The sequence below is a fragment of the Capricornis sumatraensis genome, chromosome 20 (assembly GCF_032405125.1).
Source record: "Capricornis sumatraensis isolate serow.1 chromosome 20, serow.2, whole genome shotgun sequence".
NCBI classification, from domain to species: Eukaryota; Metazoa; Chordata; class Mammalia; order Artiodactyla; family Bovidae; genus Capricornis; species Capricornis sumatraensis.
Genome location: NC_091088.1, coordinates 61,273,729 through 61,290,293, shown reverse-complemented (window position 1 = coordinate 61,290,293; position 16,565 = coordinate 61,273,729). Strand labels below are relative to the sequence as shown.

General features: G+C 50.1%; 1 protein-coding gene across 2 annotated transcripts; it reads left to right on the top strand.

Annotated features, from left to right (window-relative positions):
- The first annotated feature begins 123 nt into the window (after window positions 1-123).
- NOSIP (nitric oxide synthase interacting protein) lies at window positions 124-11,121 on the top strand. 2 transcript variants are annotated; one of them, XM_068992455.1, is made up of 9 exons: window positions 124-228; window positions 7,088-7,257; window positions 7,839-7,944; window positions 8,778-8,859; window positions 9,282-9,444; window positions 9,538-9,656; window positions 9,830-10,017; window positions 10,133-10,241; window positions 10,387-11,121. In XM_068992455.1, exons 2-9 carry the CDS (start codon window positions 7,188-7,190, stop codon window positions 10,456-10,458), a joined length of 909 nt encoding a protein of 302 aa, XP_068848556.1. In that variant the 5' UTR covers window positions 124-228; window positions 7,088-7,187; the 3' UTR covers window positions 10,459-11,121. The 2 variants fall into 2 exon arrangements, with proteins under 2 accessions (XP_068848556.1, XP_068848557.1); XM_068992456.1 differs by lacking the exon at window positions 124-228 and having other exon boundaries at window positions 7,126-7,257; window positions 8,783-8,859.
- Window positions 11,122-16,565: the final 5,444 nt, after the last annotated feature.

The following is a 16,565-nucleotide window of genomic DNA, read 5'->3' as shown; positions in this document are numbered from 1 at the left end:
AGTTTCACCGGCCGGAACCCTCGAGTTGCCACTCACGTTTCCGGAGGGAGGGAAAAAAAGAAGGGAGAATTTACTAAGCCAGAAGAGCTATCTCCGCCTTTAGGGGCAGAACTACTTCCGGTTTCTTCGCCGGGCGGAAGCGTCGGAGCGGAGAGGGAAAACAGCGCTCCTTTCCGGTGAAGGGGTACTGTTGAAGTAGCCACCGAGGAAAGAGGGGTCGTCTGTGAGGTGAGTTCCAGGCGGTAGAAGAATATTGTTAGTGCGATTGCCTTCCCATGGGCAAGAGTCTTGTGGTCCTGAGGGAGACTGGGACAATATTTTGAAATCCTGACTTCCTGGCAGTTATTAATAGAGCACTCTAGGTGCCTCAAGTTTGAAGCCGAATTGGAGGTTCTTTAAATCCCTTTAGGTAGCCAAACCTTCATTCGTCAGTTCTCCCGAGGGTGTTAATTCCAGTGCAGACGAATGGGCTGCGGATCCCAGGGCACGGAAGAGACTGGGACTCCTGGATGTCTAAGGAGTGATATTGAATGAGAAGCAACCCCCACCCCCCACCACCACCACTTTCGTGGCCTCAGTTTCTCAGACCGTGATGGGGAGAGCGGGGAAGGGTTGTGCAGTCGCCGCCGCTGCCTCCTTGCACCTTTTTGACAGGCCCTTCCCTCTTGGAGTTGCTGTAGGTTAACGTTTTCCTCTGTGGAGCTTTGGGGTTAGGCAGTCATAGGTTCTCACCTTGATGGTACTGCTGATTCGTTGTGAACTGAGGCCTTGATGGATCCTTAAAGCAGTTTTACTTTAATATTTTATTATGAAAATGTCCCACCTGTCAGGTTAGTTTCTTTCTCTTCCTCCGTTCTTGTCGCGTGGCAACAAAAATTTGGAGCAACGGACGAAAAGGTGTAGAACAACAGACAAGTTACAGCTCCATTCAGCTCAAGCAGATAATCTTTTATTAATCCAGCACTCCGTAGGAGTCCTCCTCATCCTTCCTGTCAAGCCCTCTTGGCTTCCCTTTTTACACTTCAGTCTCCTCCTTTTGGCTTTGCCCCGTTCAAAGTAGGGCTTGTACCGACCATCAGTCAATGAAAGGGAATAAAAATGGGCATATGCTCAAGGCCAAATGATAATTATAAGTTGTATAGCTTCAGGCTGTGTTGGTTATGTCTTAATAGGCTCCTAACTGCCTAACCCCAGGTAAGGTTACTTGGAGAGGCCCCTGTGGTCATGTTATATCCACTGTGTGAATAGGATACATGTGCAGGAGTTGAAAAGTCTCTGTGGTTATATTTGTAGCATATTTGTGAGCTCTCCTGGCTGTGTCTCGGAGTTTAGAGACGGCTTGCATCCCTTTCAGCCAGGCTTCCCCTCGTTGCTCATGTCTAACTTCCTACCTAACACAACTTACATAAAAGTGGGATCATAATATAAAAATTCCTATGTCCAGAGTTTCTGTTTATTAATACTTTTGCCATACTGGCTGGGTATTTTTTTTAATATATAAGGCAAAGCCTGTCTATCGTGACATGTCACCCCTAAATACTTTAGGATATATGTGTAAAAAGCAGAGACATTTTCACAACACTAAACTAACTATACTTCAACTTTTTAAAAATGTTTCAGCAATTTTTTTTTAATTTTAAAAAGCATACAGGCACACAAAAAAGCAGGAACATTTTCTTCCCTGGCCATAATACTATTATCATAATCATATTATCATATTATATCATAATTATCATACTATTATCATAATACTTACAAAAGCAACCCTAATAAAAATGTCAGTTGTTTGAATCAGAATCAATTCAAATAATTGTTTTGTCTTTTAAACTCGTCTTAATTTCTAACAGGCTCCCCCTCCACATCATCCTGTTTTGTTTTTTTTTTTTTAATATTTGTTTGTTTATTTGGCTGTGGTGGGTTTTAGTTGTGGCATATGAGATCTTCGATCTTCGTGGTGGCATGTGGGATCAAACCCGGGTCCTCGGCATTGCGAGCACAAAGTCTTCTTGTCACTGGACCACCAGGGAAGTCCAGTCATTTCTGTTACTATAGTGCTTTTGTGATGTATTGACTGGATGGGTGGTTCGTTTCATTGATTACACACCTACCCGGGCCCTATTGTTGGAAGTCATTAACTGATACTATCATGCCATCTCTGTGCCCAGCCCCCATCCCCAGGTGCCAGGCAGTGCTGAGACCCAGCCTAGAGTCCAGCCTGGGCCCCACCTCTAGAGGACTCCTAGTCTGGAGGGAGAAATTCTGAGATGGCTGTAATGGAGGTAAATCAGGGCATTGTCAGAGCATCAGGAATACCTACCTCAGGCTTCCTGATGGGGCCTGGGAGGAGGAAGCGGATGGGATTTCCAGAGTCGGGTAGGGAGAGGACCAGGCCCATCCACAGGGATGTCCAGGAGTGGAGCCAGGCCCTGCCTGTAGGAGCTGCCCCATTCCACACTGAGAGTCAGCACAGAGCCTGGGGCCACCTGCAGCCAGGCGGCACCAGCGATGGCCGTGGCCACAGACGCAGATGCCTGGGTCAACCCCCGGCTGCACTGGGCACCTTCTCCCTAAGCGAAAGTGAAAGTCGCTTGGTGGACTCTTTCCAACCCCATGGACTGTATTCTCTAGGCCAGAATACTGGAGTAGGTAGCCGTTCCCTTCTCCAAGGGATCCTCCCAACCCAGGGATCGAACCCAGGTCTCCCACATTGCAGGTGGATTCTTTAATGTCTGAGCCACCAGGGAAGCCCAAGAATACTGGAGTGGGTAGCCTATCCCTTCTCCAGGGGATCTTCCCAACCCAGGAATTGAACCAGTGTCTCCTGCATTGCAGGCAGATTCTTAACCAACTGAGCTATCAGGGAAGCCCTGGGATTCAGTGGAGTTAACATGTATAAAAGGCTTATAACAGGGCTGGGTTTACCAGACCTCTTAGATGAATACCAGTCACTATTAATAGAAAAATCTCAGATGTTCCCTTTTTGCTTTTAGGGAGCCTCCCTCCTTCCTGCTTCCGATACTTCCTATATCTGTCTGTGAGTTCCTTGAATGTAATTGGCCCTTTGGGTTCCCTTAACACAGGCCTGCACCCCCTGGGACAGCCAGCAGCATCCATGTGACCCCATGCTCTTCTCGGGAGGGGACTTGTAGCGTCCTTTAGTTCTTTATTTTTCTCATCCTTTAGTTCTAAGAGGGATCTCTGACCTCAGGAGATTGAGGACTCAAACAAATCGACTGCAGAAAAAGACCTGGGGAGATAATAAGGGAGATTTGAATACCAGCTGGATAGTAGATGATGTTAAGGAATTATTAATGCATCCATAGTATTGTGATCATGTTTTTTAAACACAGTAGCCACGAGTCCCCAGAGGCTGTGGCGCGCTTTGATACTTGTCTCAGGGCCCCGAGGGACTGTATTTTTTTTTTTAATCACTTCATTTTAATTAATTTACATTCAAGCACCAATACTGGATTCAGTCCCTGGGAAACTTTTAAGTATGTCTGGTGCAACCAGGACGTGTGATTGTACATTTGCTCCTGTAAATTTTATGAAATCTAAATGTAGGACAAGTTCCTCCAGTGAAAATTGTTCTCTGAGTCGAGACATACTAAAAGAGTGGACTAGACTGTGGATTTTGAAGATTTCATAGGAGAATGGGAGCGGATTAGCCTTTATTCTTGGATTGTGACCTCCCCGGGAGGACTGCCAGCTGTCACGTGACTGAGGGGGCCGTCTCTGGAGCCCCGGTGCCCGGGTTCAAGTCCAGCTCTGTTGCCGGGGGGCTCCATGGGCCTGGTTTCTCCTCTATAAGAGGGGAAGGTTGATAGGTAATAGCTGCTCTTACTTGGCTGTGTCCTCTCTGAAGTGCTAGTGACAGCAGGTGGTAGTAGTTCAACTGAGGAGACCATAAACCTGCCCACCCCAGTCAGCAGTTCTCAAACTTCTTGGTCTCAGGATCTTAAAAATCAGCAAGGACTCCAAAGAGCTTTTGTTTGTGGAAGTTCGATCCATCACAGTTTGCCCCATCAGGGGAGTTCCCTGGTGGTCCACTGGTTAGGATTCCGCACTTCCACTGCTGAAGGCCCGGGTTCAATCCCTGGTCTGGAAACTAAGATCCTGCAAGCTACAAGTGCAGCCAAAGGAAAAAAGATTTGCCTTATAAGATGAAAACAGACATGAAAGGGGCTTTATTGAAATACTCATATAACAAAAAATTCATCTATTTAAAGTATACAACTCTGGTTTTTCATATAATCACTATTTTGGTAACCATCTCCACTTTCTGATTTCAGGACATTTTCATCACTGCAGAAAGAAACCCCATCCCCCTTAGCAGCCACTCCCCACTCCCGTCCTCTCTTCTCCCAGTGGGTGGCAGCCACCAGTCTCCTTTCTGTTTCTATGGATCTGCCCATTCTGGACCTTTCATATAAACGGAATCAACAATAGGGCCTTTTGTACCTGGCTTCTTTCACTCTGTACCAGACATCTTTTAAAGCCAGGGTTGTACAAGCACAAGTTGCCCAGCCTCTGGAAAACTCCAGCAGACACTCATTAGGGAACGAGAGGAACAGAGGCAAACACATACTGGTGTCATGGAAATCGTTCTGTGGGCCCCCTGAAAGTATCTTAGGGACCCCTGGCGTCTTCGCAGACCTTACTTTGAGAACCACTGGCCTAAGCAAGTGGCTTCACTTCTGTCCCTCCGTTTGCCTCTCTCCAAAGTGGAGATGCCGATGAAACAGACCTCAGAGGGTGGCTGAAGTTAGACGATTGATGAGATGAGGCCGCGGGGAGTTGGCCTGGGGGTCAGGGGTCAAGCAGTGTCCCTTGTGCTTATTCCCGTGACAGCCCAGAGAAGTAATGATCCCTCTCTAGCGGTTCCTCTCTTCTCAGAGAGAAAATGTCCCAGTCTACAAAGCCAAAGAGCTTGGCCACAAGACAAGCAGCCCAGTGCCAAATACCACGGAGGGTCAAGGCAGTTGACAACTAAGAATAGAGTGGGGAATTTGTCCCTGCGGAGGTGAACTCGACCTTCATGAGTGGTGATGGGTGGGGGGACGGGGGCGGAAGCCAGGGGGCCAGGGCAGAGGAGGGGGCTGGCAGGTGAGCCGGGGAGGTGGCAGGTGCCAGGTGCCGGCCACCTGCTCCAAAGCTGGGGGGTGAGGGGAAGCCGGAGGAGGGGCCGTGGGTCGAGTTGGGGTGTTTCACCAAGGTCAACCTCTGCACGCAGCACAGTGGCCGTGGCTGGAGTGACAGGAATGTTCCACATCGCAATTGGGGTGTAGTTAGGAGGGTGTATGCATCTGTCAAAACACATCAACTGCGTCCTTACGGGTCTGTGCGTCTATTCCCTGTAAATGTACCTACTGGGAGGGAGACGCCAGTAGGGGGCGTGCAAGGCCCATAAGTTCCAGAAGAGGTTTATGTTTTGAAAGAGAAAGGCAAGTTTCTGAAAGCATCACAAACCAGGGAAATAAAGATGTAGTTGCTTTTTTATATTTTGGGAGCCCCTGGTGGTGCCCCCACCCCTACCTTCTGGATCCTCCTTGCAGCCGGAGAACTGGGGAGAATAATTTCCTGAACATTCCATATGCCAGACTCTGTGTATGACTTCATTTAGTCCACACAGCCATCCAGTTAACGTCAGGTACAGCCCATGGTTCTGCGCACCTCTTACCAAAGGGCTCTGAAAGGGAATTACCCGTCCCAGCGAGGAGAGGGCCCAGGCCAGGCAGAAGGTCTTATTCCGTTGATCCCATCAACCCTCAGCTTGTTCGATTGATTTACTCTTGTTAAAAGGGGCTTACTCAAAAAAAAAAAAAAAGGGGGGGCTTACTCTTGTAATCCCCCTAGTCTTCCACTAGCCGGTAAAGACCCTGCCTACCAATGTGGGAGACGTAGGAGATGTGGGTTCAGTCCCTGGGTTGGGAAGATCCCCTGGAGGAAGGCATGGCAGCCCACTCCTATATCTGGCTTGGAGAATCCCATTGACAGAGGAGCCTGGTGGGCTGCAGTCCATGGGGTCTCAGAGTGGGACAGGACTGAAGCGACCGAGCATGCGTGCATCCGTCCCCTAGTCAATCCCCTCCCTTCCATGGGCAGCCATTGTTATATACATGACCCTTTTGTTTGCAGGTGTTCAAAATGTATTGTTTGGGGCACGTGTAGATTGTTTTCTTCCTTTTTGCCCAGCGTCATGGTTTTAAGATCCACCCATGATGCTCTGTACACACCCAGTCAGTTGCACCTCACTGCTGGGTGGTCTCCTTGGTGGGCAGTCACTGCCCGTTCCACCAGGGCGGGATATTTAGTTGCCTTCAGCTACCCCCCAGGATAAACGACACCACTGTGAACATCCTCGTACATGCGCCCTAGTGGGTGTCGTCTCTGCAGAATCGCCTCCACTCGCTTTGTGGAAGTCCCCCAGCATCCCCTGCGGGGCGCCTCTCGCCAGCCCTCACCCTGGTCTTGGCGCGCGCTCACAGCGCCGCCCGCCGCCCTGGAGAGAGGAGCATAGTGATGTCCGATCGTGGCTCTCCTGTGAGGAGAGCTTGAGGCATCCACCCGTCCGTCTTGGGCCGCTCCTGTAACTCGCCTGTTCTCACCCTTGGCGCGTTTTCCTATCAAGGTAACTGGGTTTTTCTGGTTGATTTACCAGTCCGTTCTCCCTCTAACACTTGTTTTGAAAACTCGGAATTTATTCCAACACGAATGATACGTGAGGGAACAATTTGAGCAACAGGCACACTGCACCTAAGCGAATCCAGACGCGCTCAGTTGAAATGCGCGTGTAGCATCCACACGCACTCGAGAACCCAGAGCATCTGCCCGGCGCTTCGGTCTCCCATGCGTGTTCTTGCCCCACCCATCGCCTCGGATGCCAGAACTTTCCGTCAGATAGCACGTAACCCTCCTTCCACCACCTCAGGATAACTCGCAACTTGTGCCCCTTCCAACACCACTTCCAGAAGCAAACTTCAGGCCTTTCTCAGGATGGAGTGCTTTTTTTTTTTTTTTTTAAAGGTAGAGGCCTTTCTTAGCCATTTAATGAGTGGAAAACTGTCTTCCCCTGCCCCACTCCCAGCTTCCCCATCAGGTCAGATCAGGAACCATAAAGATCCAGTCCTCTCTTGGGCTCCCTCCGGTTACCACCACCTTGCAGCTACCTCTTCCTCCCCCCGGGGATGACAAGGCACGGCAAGAACTGCACAGCGGGGGCCGTCTACACCTACCATGAGAAAAAGAAGGACACAGGTACTGGGTTTGGCGAGGGGGGCAAATGGACCCCATAATGCCCAGGTCGCTCACGTTGCCCCTCTGGTTGAGCTTGGTATGCGTGTCTTTCTCCTGACCCTGTTAACACAGCCCACATGACTGATGGTCATAACCAGAGACATAACAGCCCACACAAGCCAACAACCTTTTCCCTGCCTTGTACATTAAGTGCCTTCCTGCTTGAATTCATCTAAGCCTCCTAAACACCCACAGAGGAAGCAATCAGTGCTGTCAGCCCATATTCCAGACAGGGAAACTGAGGCCCAGAGAGGGGCGGGCACTTGAGCTTGTTCCCAGAGCCAGAAGGCCTGAGGGGAGTCAGCCACGAGCCTCTTCCCCCAGCTGGCTCTCAGGCTGCCTCAGAGCCTGTCTGTCTGTCACACCCTCTGGGGATGAACACCTGCTGTGGGTGTGCCCCGCCCCTGACACACAGACCCCCGGCACAAGCTCCTGACTGCACAAGCGCCCCCCACCTCCGCTGTGTCCTCGCTGTGCCTTTCTCTCCGGGGTTGCACAAGGGCGCATCCCCTGTCCATCCCTCTGTGTGTTCCTGTCCCCAGCGGCCTCAGGCTATGGCACCCAGAACATTCGACTGAGCCGGGATGCCGTCAAGGACTTTGACTGCTGCTGCCTCTCGCTGCAGCCCTGCCACGACCCTGTTGTCACGTAAGCTGGGCACGTGAGTGGGCTGGTCAGGGGGCAAAGGGCAAGGGAACCGCTGGAGGGGCTGTACAGCCAGGGTGCCCTAGGTAAGCCACCTACCCTCCCGGAGCCTCGGTGTTCCCCTCTGATAACCTGGGCACGATCCTAGTGTACTTCGTGGGGTGTGGAAGAGAATACGTTCATAATAGAGGGTAGGGCTCCTGGAACACTGCCAGCCCGTAATAACTGTTCGTGGAGTGCTTCCTGTTAATCTGCCTCTTGATTGCAGAAGCTTCCCTGGTGACTCACATGGTAAAGCGTCTACCTGCAATGTGGGATACCCAGGTTTGATCCCTGGGTTGGGAAGATCCCCTGGAGAAGGAAATGGCAACCCACTCTAGTACCTTTGCCTGGAAAATTCCATGGACAGAGGAGCCTGCTACAGTCCATGGAGTTGAAAAGAGTCAGAGACGACTGAGCGACTTCACTTCCCTCACTTCACTGCAGAGATCCAGCTGATGCCACATTAGCCATACCCCCCAGGCAAACCCTTACCAGGCGGGACATTCCAAGGACTTAGGAGTACCCTTCCAGGAGCCAGGCACAGGCCAGTCCTTTGGTTGAAATATGCAGGGTGTGGACAACCTTGGCCTCCTGAGCTAACCCTTTATGGCACAAGATTTTCCCCTACCCTTTGGAGCACATTACAAACGGCGCAGTCACCTCAGAGCTAAGCAGATCCCTGAGTGAGCTGCTGCCTGTAAGATGCTTAGGGGGTCTCCAGGACAGGGAGCTGATGTTTGGCGGGTGGCTGTTAACTGCTGGCCATGCTTTCTCATCCTCTCTTCTCTTGGCAGCCCAGATGGCTACCTGTATGAGCGGGAAGCAATCCTGGAGTACATTTTGCACCAGAAGAAGGAAATTGCCCGGCAGATGAAGGTGAGCCCGTTTTATGGGTGAAGAAACTGAGGCCAGGAGATGTCACAGCACTTTCTAGAGGCCACAGAGCTCATCAGTGACAGAGGCAGGGTTTGAGCTCTGGTGGTCTGTCTCCAGCCAAGCTGTTGACCACTGCTGCCAAGGGACAGAGAAGCCACCGAGTCCCAAACCAGCTAAATGGGAAATGGTTTGGGTGTCCTACACTTGATGGGAGGAGGAACCAGCCGAGGCAGCAGAGACACACAGCATATGACTGTGCGGCCACCAGCCTGCACCAAACAGCCTCTGCCCGGAGTGTCCCCTGCGTGTGTCCCGGTTTACCCTCCTTTAAATTCAGAGAGCCACCCCGCCCCCACCTAGGGTGCCCCAAACCCACAACCCACAGAAGAGTGCCCGGCTCACTGCTCCCTGGCCACCTGCAGGCCTACGAGAAGCAGCGGGGCGCCAGGCGAGAGGAGCAGAAGGAGCTGCAGCGGGCGGCGGCGCAGGACCACGTGCGGGGCTTTCTGGAAAAGGAGGCGGCCATTGTGAGCCGGCCCCTCAACCCCTTCACGCCCAAGGCCGCCTCAGCAGGGAACGGCCCAGGTGAGAGAGAGAGATGAGTCTGCAGGTAGGTGGGGCGGGGGGGTCCCACAGGTGCCTCTGTGGGTGCGGCATCCCAGCCCCTCCCCGCTGCAGACGATGCCCAACCCGGGTCCAGTGCGGGCCCCGCAGGCAAGGACAAGGACAAAGCGCTGCCCAGCTTCTGGATCCCGTCGCTGACTCCCGAGGCGAAGGCCACAAAGCTGGAGAAGCCGGTGAGACCCGTACCCCAGCACGCGCCCGTGCGTCCTCTTTGCCAGAGAGGGCCAGGTTCACCTCTCTGACCCCTGCCCAAACCAGGGTCCTGAAGGCCCCCTCCCCATCCTCCCACCACCTGGCTCCAGCGCCACCTGCTGACCCTGCCTCCCTCTCCCACCCCCACCCGCAGTCGCGCATCGTGACCTGCCCCATGTCCGGGAAGCCACTGCGCATGTCCGACTTGACGCCTGTGCGCTTCACGCCGCTGGACAGCTCCGTGGACCGCGTGGGGCTCATCACGCGCAGCGAGCGCTACGTGTGCGCCGTGACCCGCGACAGCCTGAGCAACGCCACGCCGTGCGCCGTGCTGCGGCCCTCGTGAGTCGTCAAGGGGACAGCCCAGGGACATGCTGGACGCGGTGGGTGTGGGTGTGGCCCACTGTCTGGGGCGGGGCCCCTGATCCTCACCCCCTCACCCTCACCCTCACCACAGTGGGGCGGTGGTCACCCTGGAGTGCGTGGAGAAGCTGATTCGCAAGGACATGGTAGACCCGGTGACTGGGGAGAAGCTCACGGACCGCGACATCATCGTGCTGCAGCGGGTGAGTGGCGCCCCTCCTCCCCGCCCCCTGGCCTTCCGGTAACCCCGCCCTCCTGCCAGAGGCCCCGCCCTCATCAAGCCAGGGGCCAGGGATCAGCCTCACCTCCGCAGCTAGGGAACCCTCATGGCACCCTCTCCTCCTACAGGGCGGCACGGGCTTTGCGGGCTCCGGAGTGAAGCTGCAGGCGGAGAAGTCCCGGCCGGTGATGCAGGCCTGAGCGTGGGAAACCAAATAAAAGGGGCTTGGACGCGACTGGCCATGTGGCGCCTTCATTCACCGCACCGGAGCCCAGGAGCCCGGGAATGGCGTGCGCTCCGGAATGACTGCTTTGAAAGCGTGGGCTAGGAATGTTTGGTGTGGTCTCACGTTAAGAGTGAAGTCTGAGTGGAATGCAAACGCACAGATGTAAATGGGTTGAGTGGCCGCAAGTCGGAATGTGAGCGGCGACCACCGGAGGGCGCCACGTTAACGGGCTAAATGGAAATCCCCGCGCATTCCTTTTGAGTTAAACCAAATTTGAAGCCTGGGAGCTTCAGCGGCACGTGTCTCCCATTGCAAAGTGTAATAAGACACCCAAAGGTAATGAAGTGCCGTGTCTGTGTGAGAAAGGCATCCAGTCTAGAGAAGGCTGTGAGGAACACCCCCTCCCCCGCCACCTGACGGCTGGAGGGTGGAGAGGAAGAGGAAACCGCAAGTGCAAAAGCCCAGAGGCAGCAGGTGGGTGTGAAGAGTGGGAGGAGGTCAGAGCAACCGGGTATGGTGGACCTGCCTGGAGCTCGGACTCGGCTGGGAGGGCAGGGGGGCCCTTTCAAGCTATGTTTTTAATAACCGTTGAGTAAGAGAAACAGACCCAGTGCAGTGTGGAGAACCAGAGCTAAAAGCTGCAAAATATGGCAAAGAGTGTAAAAATAAAGACTGGAAGTCCTGCCTCTCAGAGCGATCCCCGGGTTCTGTCCTTCCAGGTCTTCCTCTGCCAGGTCTTTCTCACAGGAGTTTTTTCCACCAAAGAGATTTCCATGCACATAGTGTTCCGTTCATTGAACAGTCACTGCTCTTTCATTTTGGAAAATGGTCTTGTCATCTAAAGCCCAGACGAGATTCATAAGTGTCCTTGAATGCTGGGCAAGCTCATGTCTGGTGTAGGACCAGTGGGTGCATCTGGGGTGCTGCAGGGAAAAGTTATCAGTAGGAGGGTGGATCATCCTTGCTTGCACTCTGGGGAGCCCCCAAAACCCAGCATTTCCTCCCTCAGACATTTCTAGAACCTTCATGCCCTGCCCTTGGGATCCCAGTCTCCAGAAACTAGCTCAGGTGCTGCTGACACTCAAGGAGGCCTTGCCCTCTGGGCCTGTCGGTCTACAGTGTGTGTGAGTCCTGGCCACAATCTTGAGGGAAGAATGCTTGTACCCATTTTGCAGAATAGCTCACTGAGGCTGAGGAAGCTTGCACAAAGTCACACTGCTCAAGGTGATAGTTGAACCCAGGTTCCCCCAGAGATCAGCCACCTCTGGATCCCCTCGTTCAGTCCTGCCCTTCCCCCCATCATTTTACGCTTCCTCCTCCCTCAGACTTTACACATGGCCACCCACACACCTCTCCACTGTAGCAAGCTCTCACCCCATCCCTTTATACCCAGAATGAAAAGAGATCAGCCCTCCCTAAACACCCCCAATCCCTGTCCTTCCTAAGAGCCTTTAACCATCCAGAGTCTTTTCTCTTGGGACCACATCCACCCAATGACTCCAATCCCGTTTATGTGTGGTACAGGCCACTCACCACCCCAAATAAAGACTTAAAGGTGCAACTTGGAAATCCCAGATTTCCACAAGGAGCTCAAATCTCACTCCTTAATTCACAGGCCCTTTGAGATACCCTTTCCTGGGAGGGGTAGGGTGCAAGTCAAGGTCTTGGCTCTAAGAGGTTTTCTTTAACATTTCAAATGTAACAAGGAGAGGAAGCAAGAGTCAGACCACAGCAGAAGCTGAAGGGAGGAACGGGAAGTGGAGACAAATTTTGTCTTTTCTCAGCAGAGGTTCTCTAGATGCTGGTCTACAGTTTAGAGCAAGAAATAGGCATGGGGGGGTGGCACTCATCTTGACCATCAGCATCAGCTAGCCCACAGACAGCATTTTAGGACAATTATAATTACTGGTTGAGATTTTTTAATGGGGAGACTTTTCTAGAAAGGGAAAACTATATAGACAGGGAGCAAACTGTTGGTGTCTAGGGGAGCTGGAGGGATTGACTGCAAGAAAGGCTAATGAGAACTTGAGGCGTCATGATGGATCTATTCAGTATCTTAATTGTGGTGGGATGACTGATTTATCAAAACTCATAGACCTATACAGCAAAACAAGTGGACTTTATCTGAATCAAAACTTTAAAATGCAAAAGGGGATATCGTAAGAGTAGATTTTCATATCCCTTTAAAAATGAGCATAGCAATTCCAGTCTTACACATCAGTTCAGTTCAGTCGCTCAGTCGTGTCCGACTCTTTGCAACCCCATGAATCGCAGCATGCCAGGCCTCCCTGTCCATCACCAACTCCCAGAGTTCACTCAGACTCATGTCCATCGAGTCGGTGATGCCATCCAGCCATCTCATCCACGGTCGTCCCCTTCTCCTCCTGCCCCCAATCCCTCCCAGCATCAGAGTCTTTTCCAGTGAGTCAACTCTTCGCAAGAGGTGGCCAAAGTACTGGAGTTTCAGCTTTAGCATCATTCCTTCCAAAGAAATCCCAGGGCTGATCTCTTTCAGAATGGACTGGTCTTACACATAGACCCAAGAAAATAGAAAACATAATGTTCATGCAGAAACTTTGACATGAATGACTTTAGCAGCACTAATCCTCTAATAGCCCCAAAGTAGAAACAACCCGAATGTCCATCAGCTGATGAGTGGGTAAACAAAAGGGGTTGAATCCATGCAATGAAATATTACTCAGACATAAGGAATGAGGTTCTGATCCATACTACAACGTGGATAAGCCTTGAAAGCATTATACAAAGTAAAAAGTCAGACGAAAGGTCATACATACTGTGTGACCTCTGTTACATAAAATGTCCAGAATAGGGAAATCCATAGAGACAGAAAGTAAATTAGTAGTTACCAGGGGCTGAAGGGAGGAGGGAAGTTGAACGGTTCTATGAAGACCTACAAGACTTTCTAAAACTAACACCCAAAGAAGATGCCCTTTACATTATAGGGAACTGGAATGCAAAAGTAGGAAGTCAAGAGATACCTGGACAAACAGGAAAATTTCGCCTTGGAATACAGAATGAAGCAGGGCAAAGGCTAATAGAGTTTTGCCAAGAGAACGCACTGGTCACAGCAAACACCCTCTTCCAACAACACAAGAGAACCCTCTACACATGGACATCACCAGATGGTCAATACCAATATCAGATTGATTCTATTCTTTGCAGCCAAAAATAGAGAAGCTCGATACAGTCAGCAAAAACAAGACCAGGAGCTGACTGTGGCTCAGATCATGAACTCCTTATTGCCAAATTCAGACTTAAATTGAAGAAAGTAGGGAAAACCACTGGACCATTCAGGTATGACCTGAATCAAATCCCTTACAATTATACAGTGGAAATGACAAATAGATTCAAGGGATTAGATCTGATAGAGTGCCTGAAGAACTATGGATGGAGGTTTGTGACATTGTACAGAAGGCAGGGATCAAGACCATACCCAAGGAAAAAAAATGCAAAAAGGCAAAATGGTTATCTGAGGAGGCCTTACAAATAGCTGTGAAGAGAAGCGAAAGGCAAAGGAAAAAAATGAAAGATATACCCATTTGATTGCAGGGTTCTAAAGAATAGCAAGGAGAGATAAGAAAGCCTTCCTCAGTGATCAATGCAAAAAAATAGAAGAAAATACAGTGGGAAAGACTAGAGAACTCTTCAAGAAAATTAGAGATACCAAGGGAACATTTCATGCAAAGATGGGCTCAATAAAGGAAAGAAACAGTATGACCTAACAGAAGCAGAAGAGAGTAACAAGAGGTGGCAAGATTACACAGAAGAACTGTACAAAAAAGACCTTCACAACCCAGATAATCACGGTGGTATGGTCACTCACCTAATGCCAGACATCCTGGAATGTGAAGTCAAGTGGGCTCTAGGAAGCATCACTAAGAACAAAGTTGTGGAGGTGATGGAATTCCAGTTGAGCTATTTCAAATCTTAAAAGATGATGCTGTGAAAGTGCTGCACTCTATATACCAGCAAATCTGGAAAACTCAGCAGTGGCCACAGGACTGGAAAAATTCAGTTTTCATTCCCATCCCAAAGAAAGGCAATGCCAAAGAATGCTCAAACTACCAAACAATTGCACTCACCTCTCACGCTAGTAAAGTAATGTTCAAAATTCTCCAAGCCAGGCTTCAACAGTATGTGAACTGTGAACTTGCAGATGTTCAAGCTGGTTTTAGAAAAGGCAGAGGAACCAGAGATCAAATTGCCAACATCTGCTGGATCATCGAAAAAGCAAGAGAGTTCCAGAAAAGCATCTACTTCTGCTTTATTGATACGCTAAAACCTTTGACTGTGTGGATCACAATAAACTGTGGAAAATTCTGAAAGAGACAGGAATACCAGACCACCTGACCTGCCTCTTGAGAAATCTGTATGCAGGTCAGGAAGCAACAGTTAAAACTGAACATGGAACAACAGACTAGTTCCAAATAGGGAAGGGAGTACGTCAAGCTTATATATTGTCACCCTGCTTATTTAACTTATATGCAAAGAACATCATGAGAAACGCTGCGCTGGAAGAAGCACAAGCTGGAATTAAGATTGCCGGGAGAAATATCAATAACCTCAGATATGTGGATGACACCGTTCTTATGGCAGAAAGTGAAGAAGAACTAAAGAGCCTCTTGATGAAAGTGAAAGAGGAGAGTGAAAAAGCTGGCTTAAAGCTCAACATTCAGAAAACTAAGATCATGGCATCTGGTCCCATCACTTCATGGGAAATAGATGGGGAAACAGTGGAAACAGTGTCAGACTTTATTTTTTTGGGCTCCCAAATCACTGCAGATGGTGAGTGCAGCCACGAAATTAAAAGACGTTTGTTCCTTGGAAGAAAAGTTATGACCAACCAAAATATCATATTAAAAAGCAGAGACATTACTTTGTCAACAAAGGTCCATCTAGTCAAACCTATGGTTTTTCCAGTGGTCATGTATGGAGGTGAGAGTTGGACTATAAAGAAAGCTGAGTGCCGAAGAATTGATGCTTTTGAACTGTGCTGTTGGGGAAGACTCTTGAGAGTTCCTTGGACAGCAAGGAGATCCAACCAGTCCATTCTAAAGGAAATCAGTCCTGACTATTCATTGGAAGGACTGATGCTGAAGCTGAAACTCCAATACTTGGGCCACCTAATGCGAAGTTCAGTTCAGTTCAGTCTCTCAGTCATGTCCGACTCTTTGTGACCCCATGAATCACAGCACGCCAGGCCTCCCTGTCCATCACTAACTCCCAGAGTTCACTCAAACTCATGTGCATCGAGTCGGTGATGCCATCCAGCCATCTCATCCTCTGTCGTCCCCTTCTCCTCCTGCCCCCAATCCCTCTCAGCATCAGCGTCTTTTCCAATGAGTCAACTCTTCGCATGAGCTGGCCAAAGTATTGGAGTTTCAGCTTTCGCATCAGTCCTTCCAATGAATAGTCAGGACTGATCTCCTTTAGGATGGACTAGTTGGATCTCCTTGCAGTCCAACGGACTCTCAAGAGTCTTCTCCAACACCACAGTTCAAAAACATCAATTCTTCGGTGCTCAGCTTTCTTCACAGTCCAACTTTCACATCCATACATGACCACTGGAAAAACCATAGCCTTAACTAGACGGACCTTTGTTGGCAAAGTAATATCTCTGCTTTTCAATATGCTATCTAGGTTGGTCATAACTTTCCTTCCAAGGAGTAAGCGTCTTTTAATTTCATGGCTGCACTCACCATCTGCAGTGATTTGGAAGCCCCAAAAAATGAAGTCTGACACTGTTTCCACTGTTTCCTCATCTATTTCCCATGAAATGATGGGACTAGATGCCATGATCTTAGTTTTCTGAATGTTGAGCTTTAAGCCAACTTTTTCACTCTCCTCTTTCACTTTCATCAAGAGGCTTTTTAGTTCCTCTTCACTTTCTGCCATAATGGTGGTGTCATCCGCATATATGAGGTTATTGATATTTCTCCCAGCAATCTTGATTCCAGCTTGTGCTTCTTCCAGCCCAGCATTTCTCATGATGTACTCTGCATATAAATTAAATAAGCAAGGAGACAATATACAGCCTTGACGTACTCCTTTTCCTATTTG

Bases quoted from the DNA above. Each gene is read 5' to 3' on its own strand.
- NOSIP (XM_068992455.1), top strand. From the start codon at position 7,188: ATGACAAGGCACGGCAAGAACTGCACAGCGGGGGCCGTCTACACCTAC. The intron at 9,445-9,537 runs GTGAGAGAGAGA...TCCCCGCTGCAG, and splicing joins CTCAGCAGGGAACGGCCCAG to ACGATGCCCAACCCGGGTCC. The intron at 9,657-9,829 runs GTGAGACCCGTA...CCCCACCCGCAG, and splicing joins CCACAAAGCTGGAGAAGCCG to TCGCGCATCGTGACCTGCCC.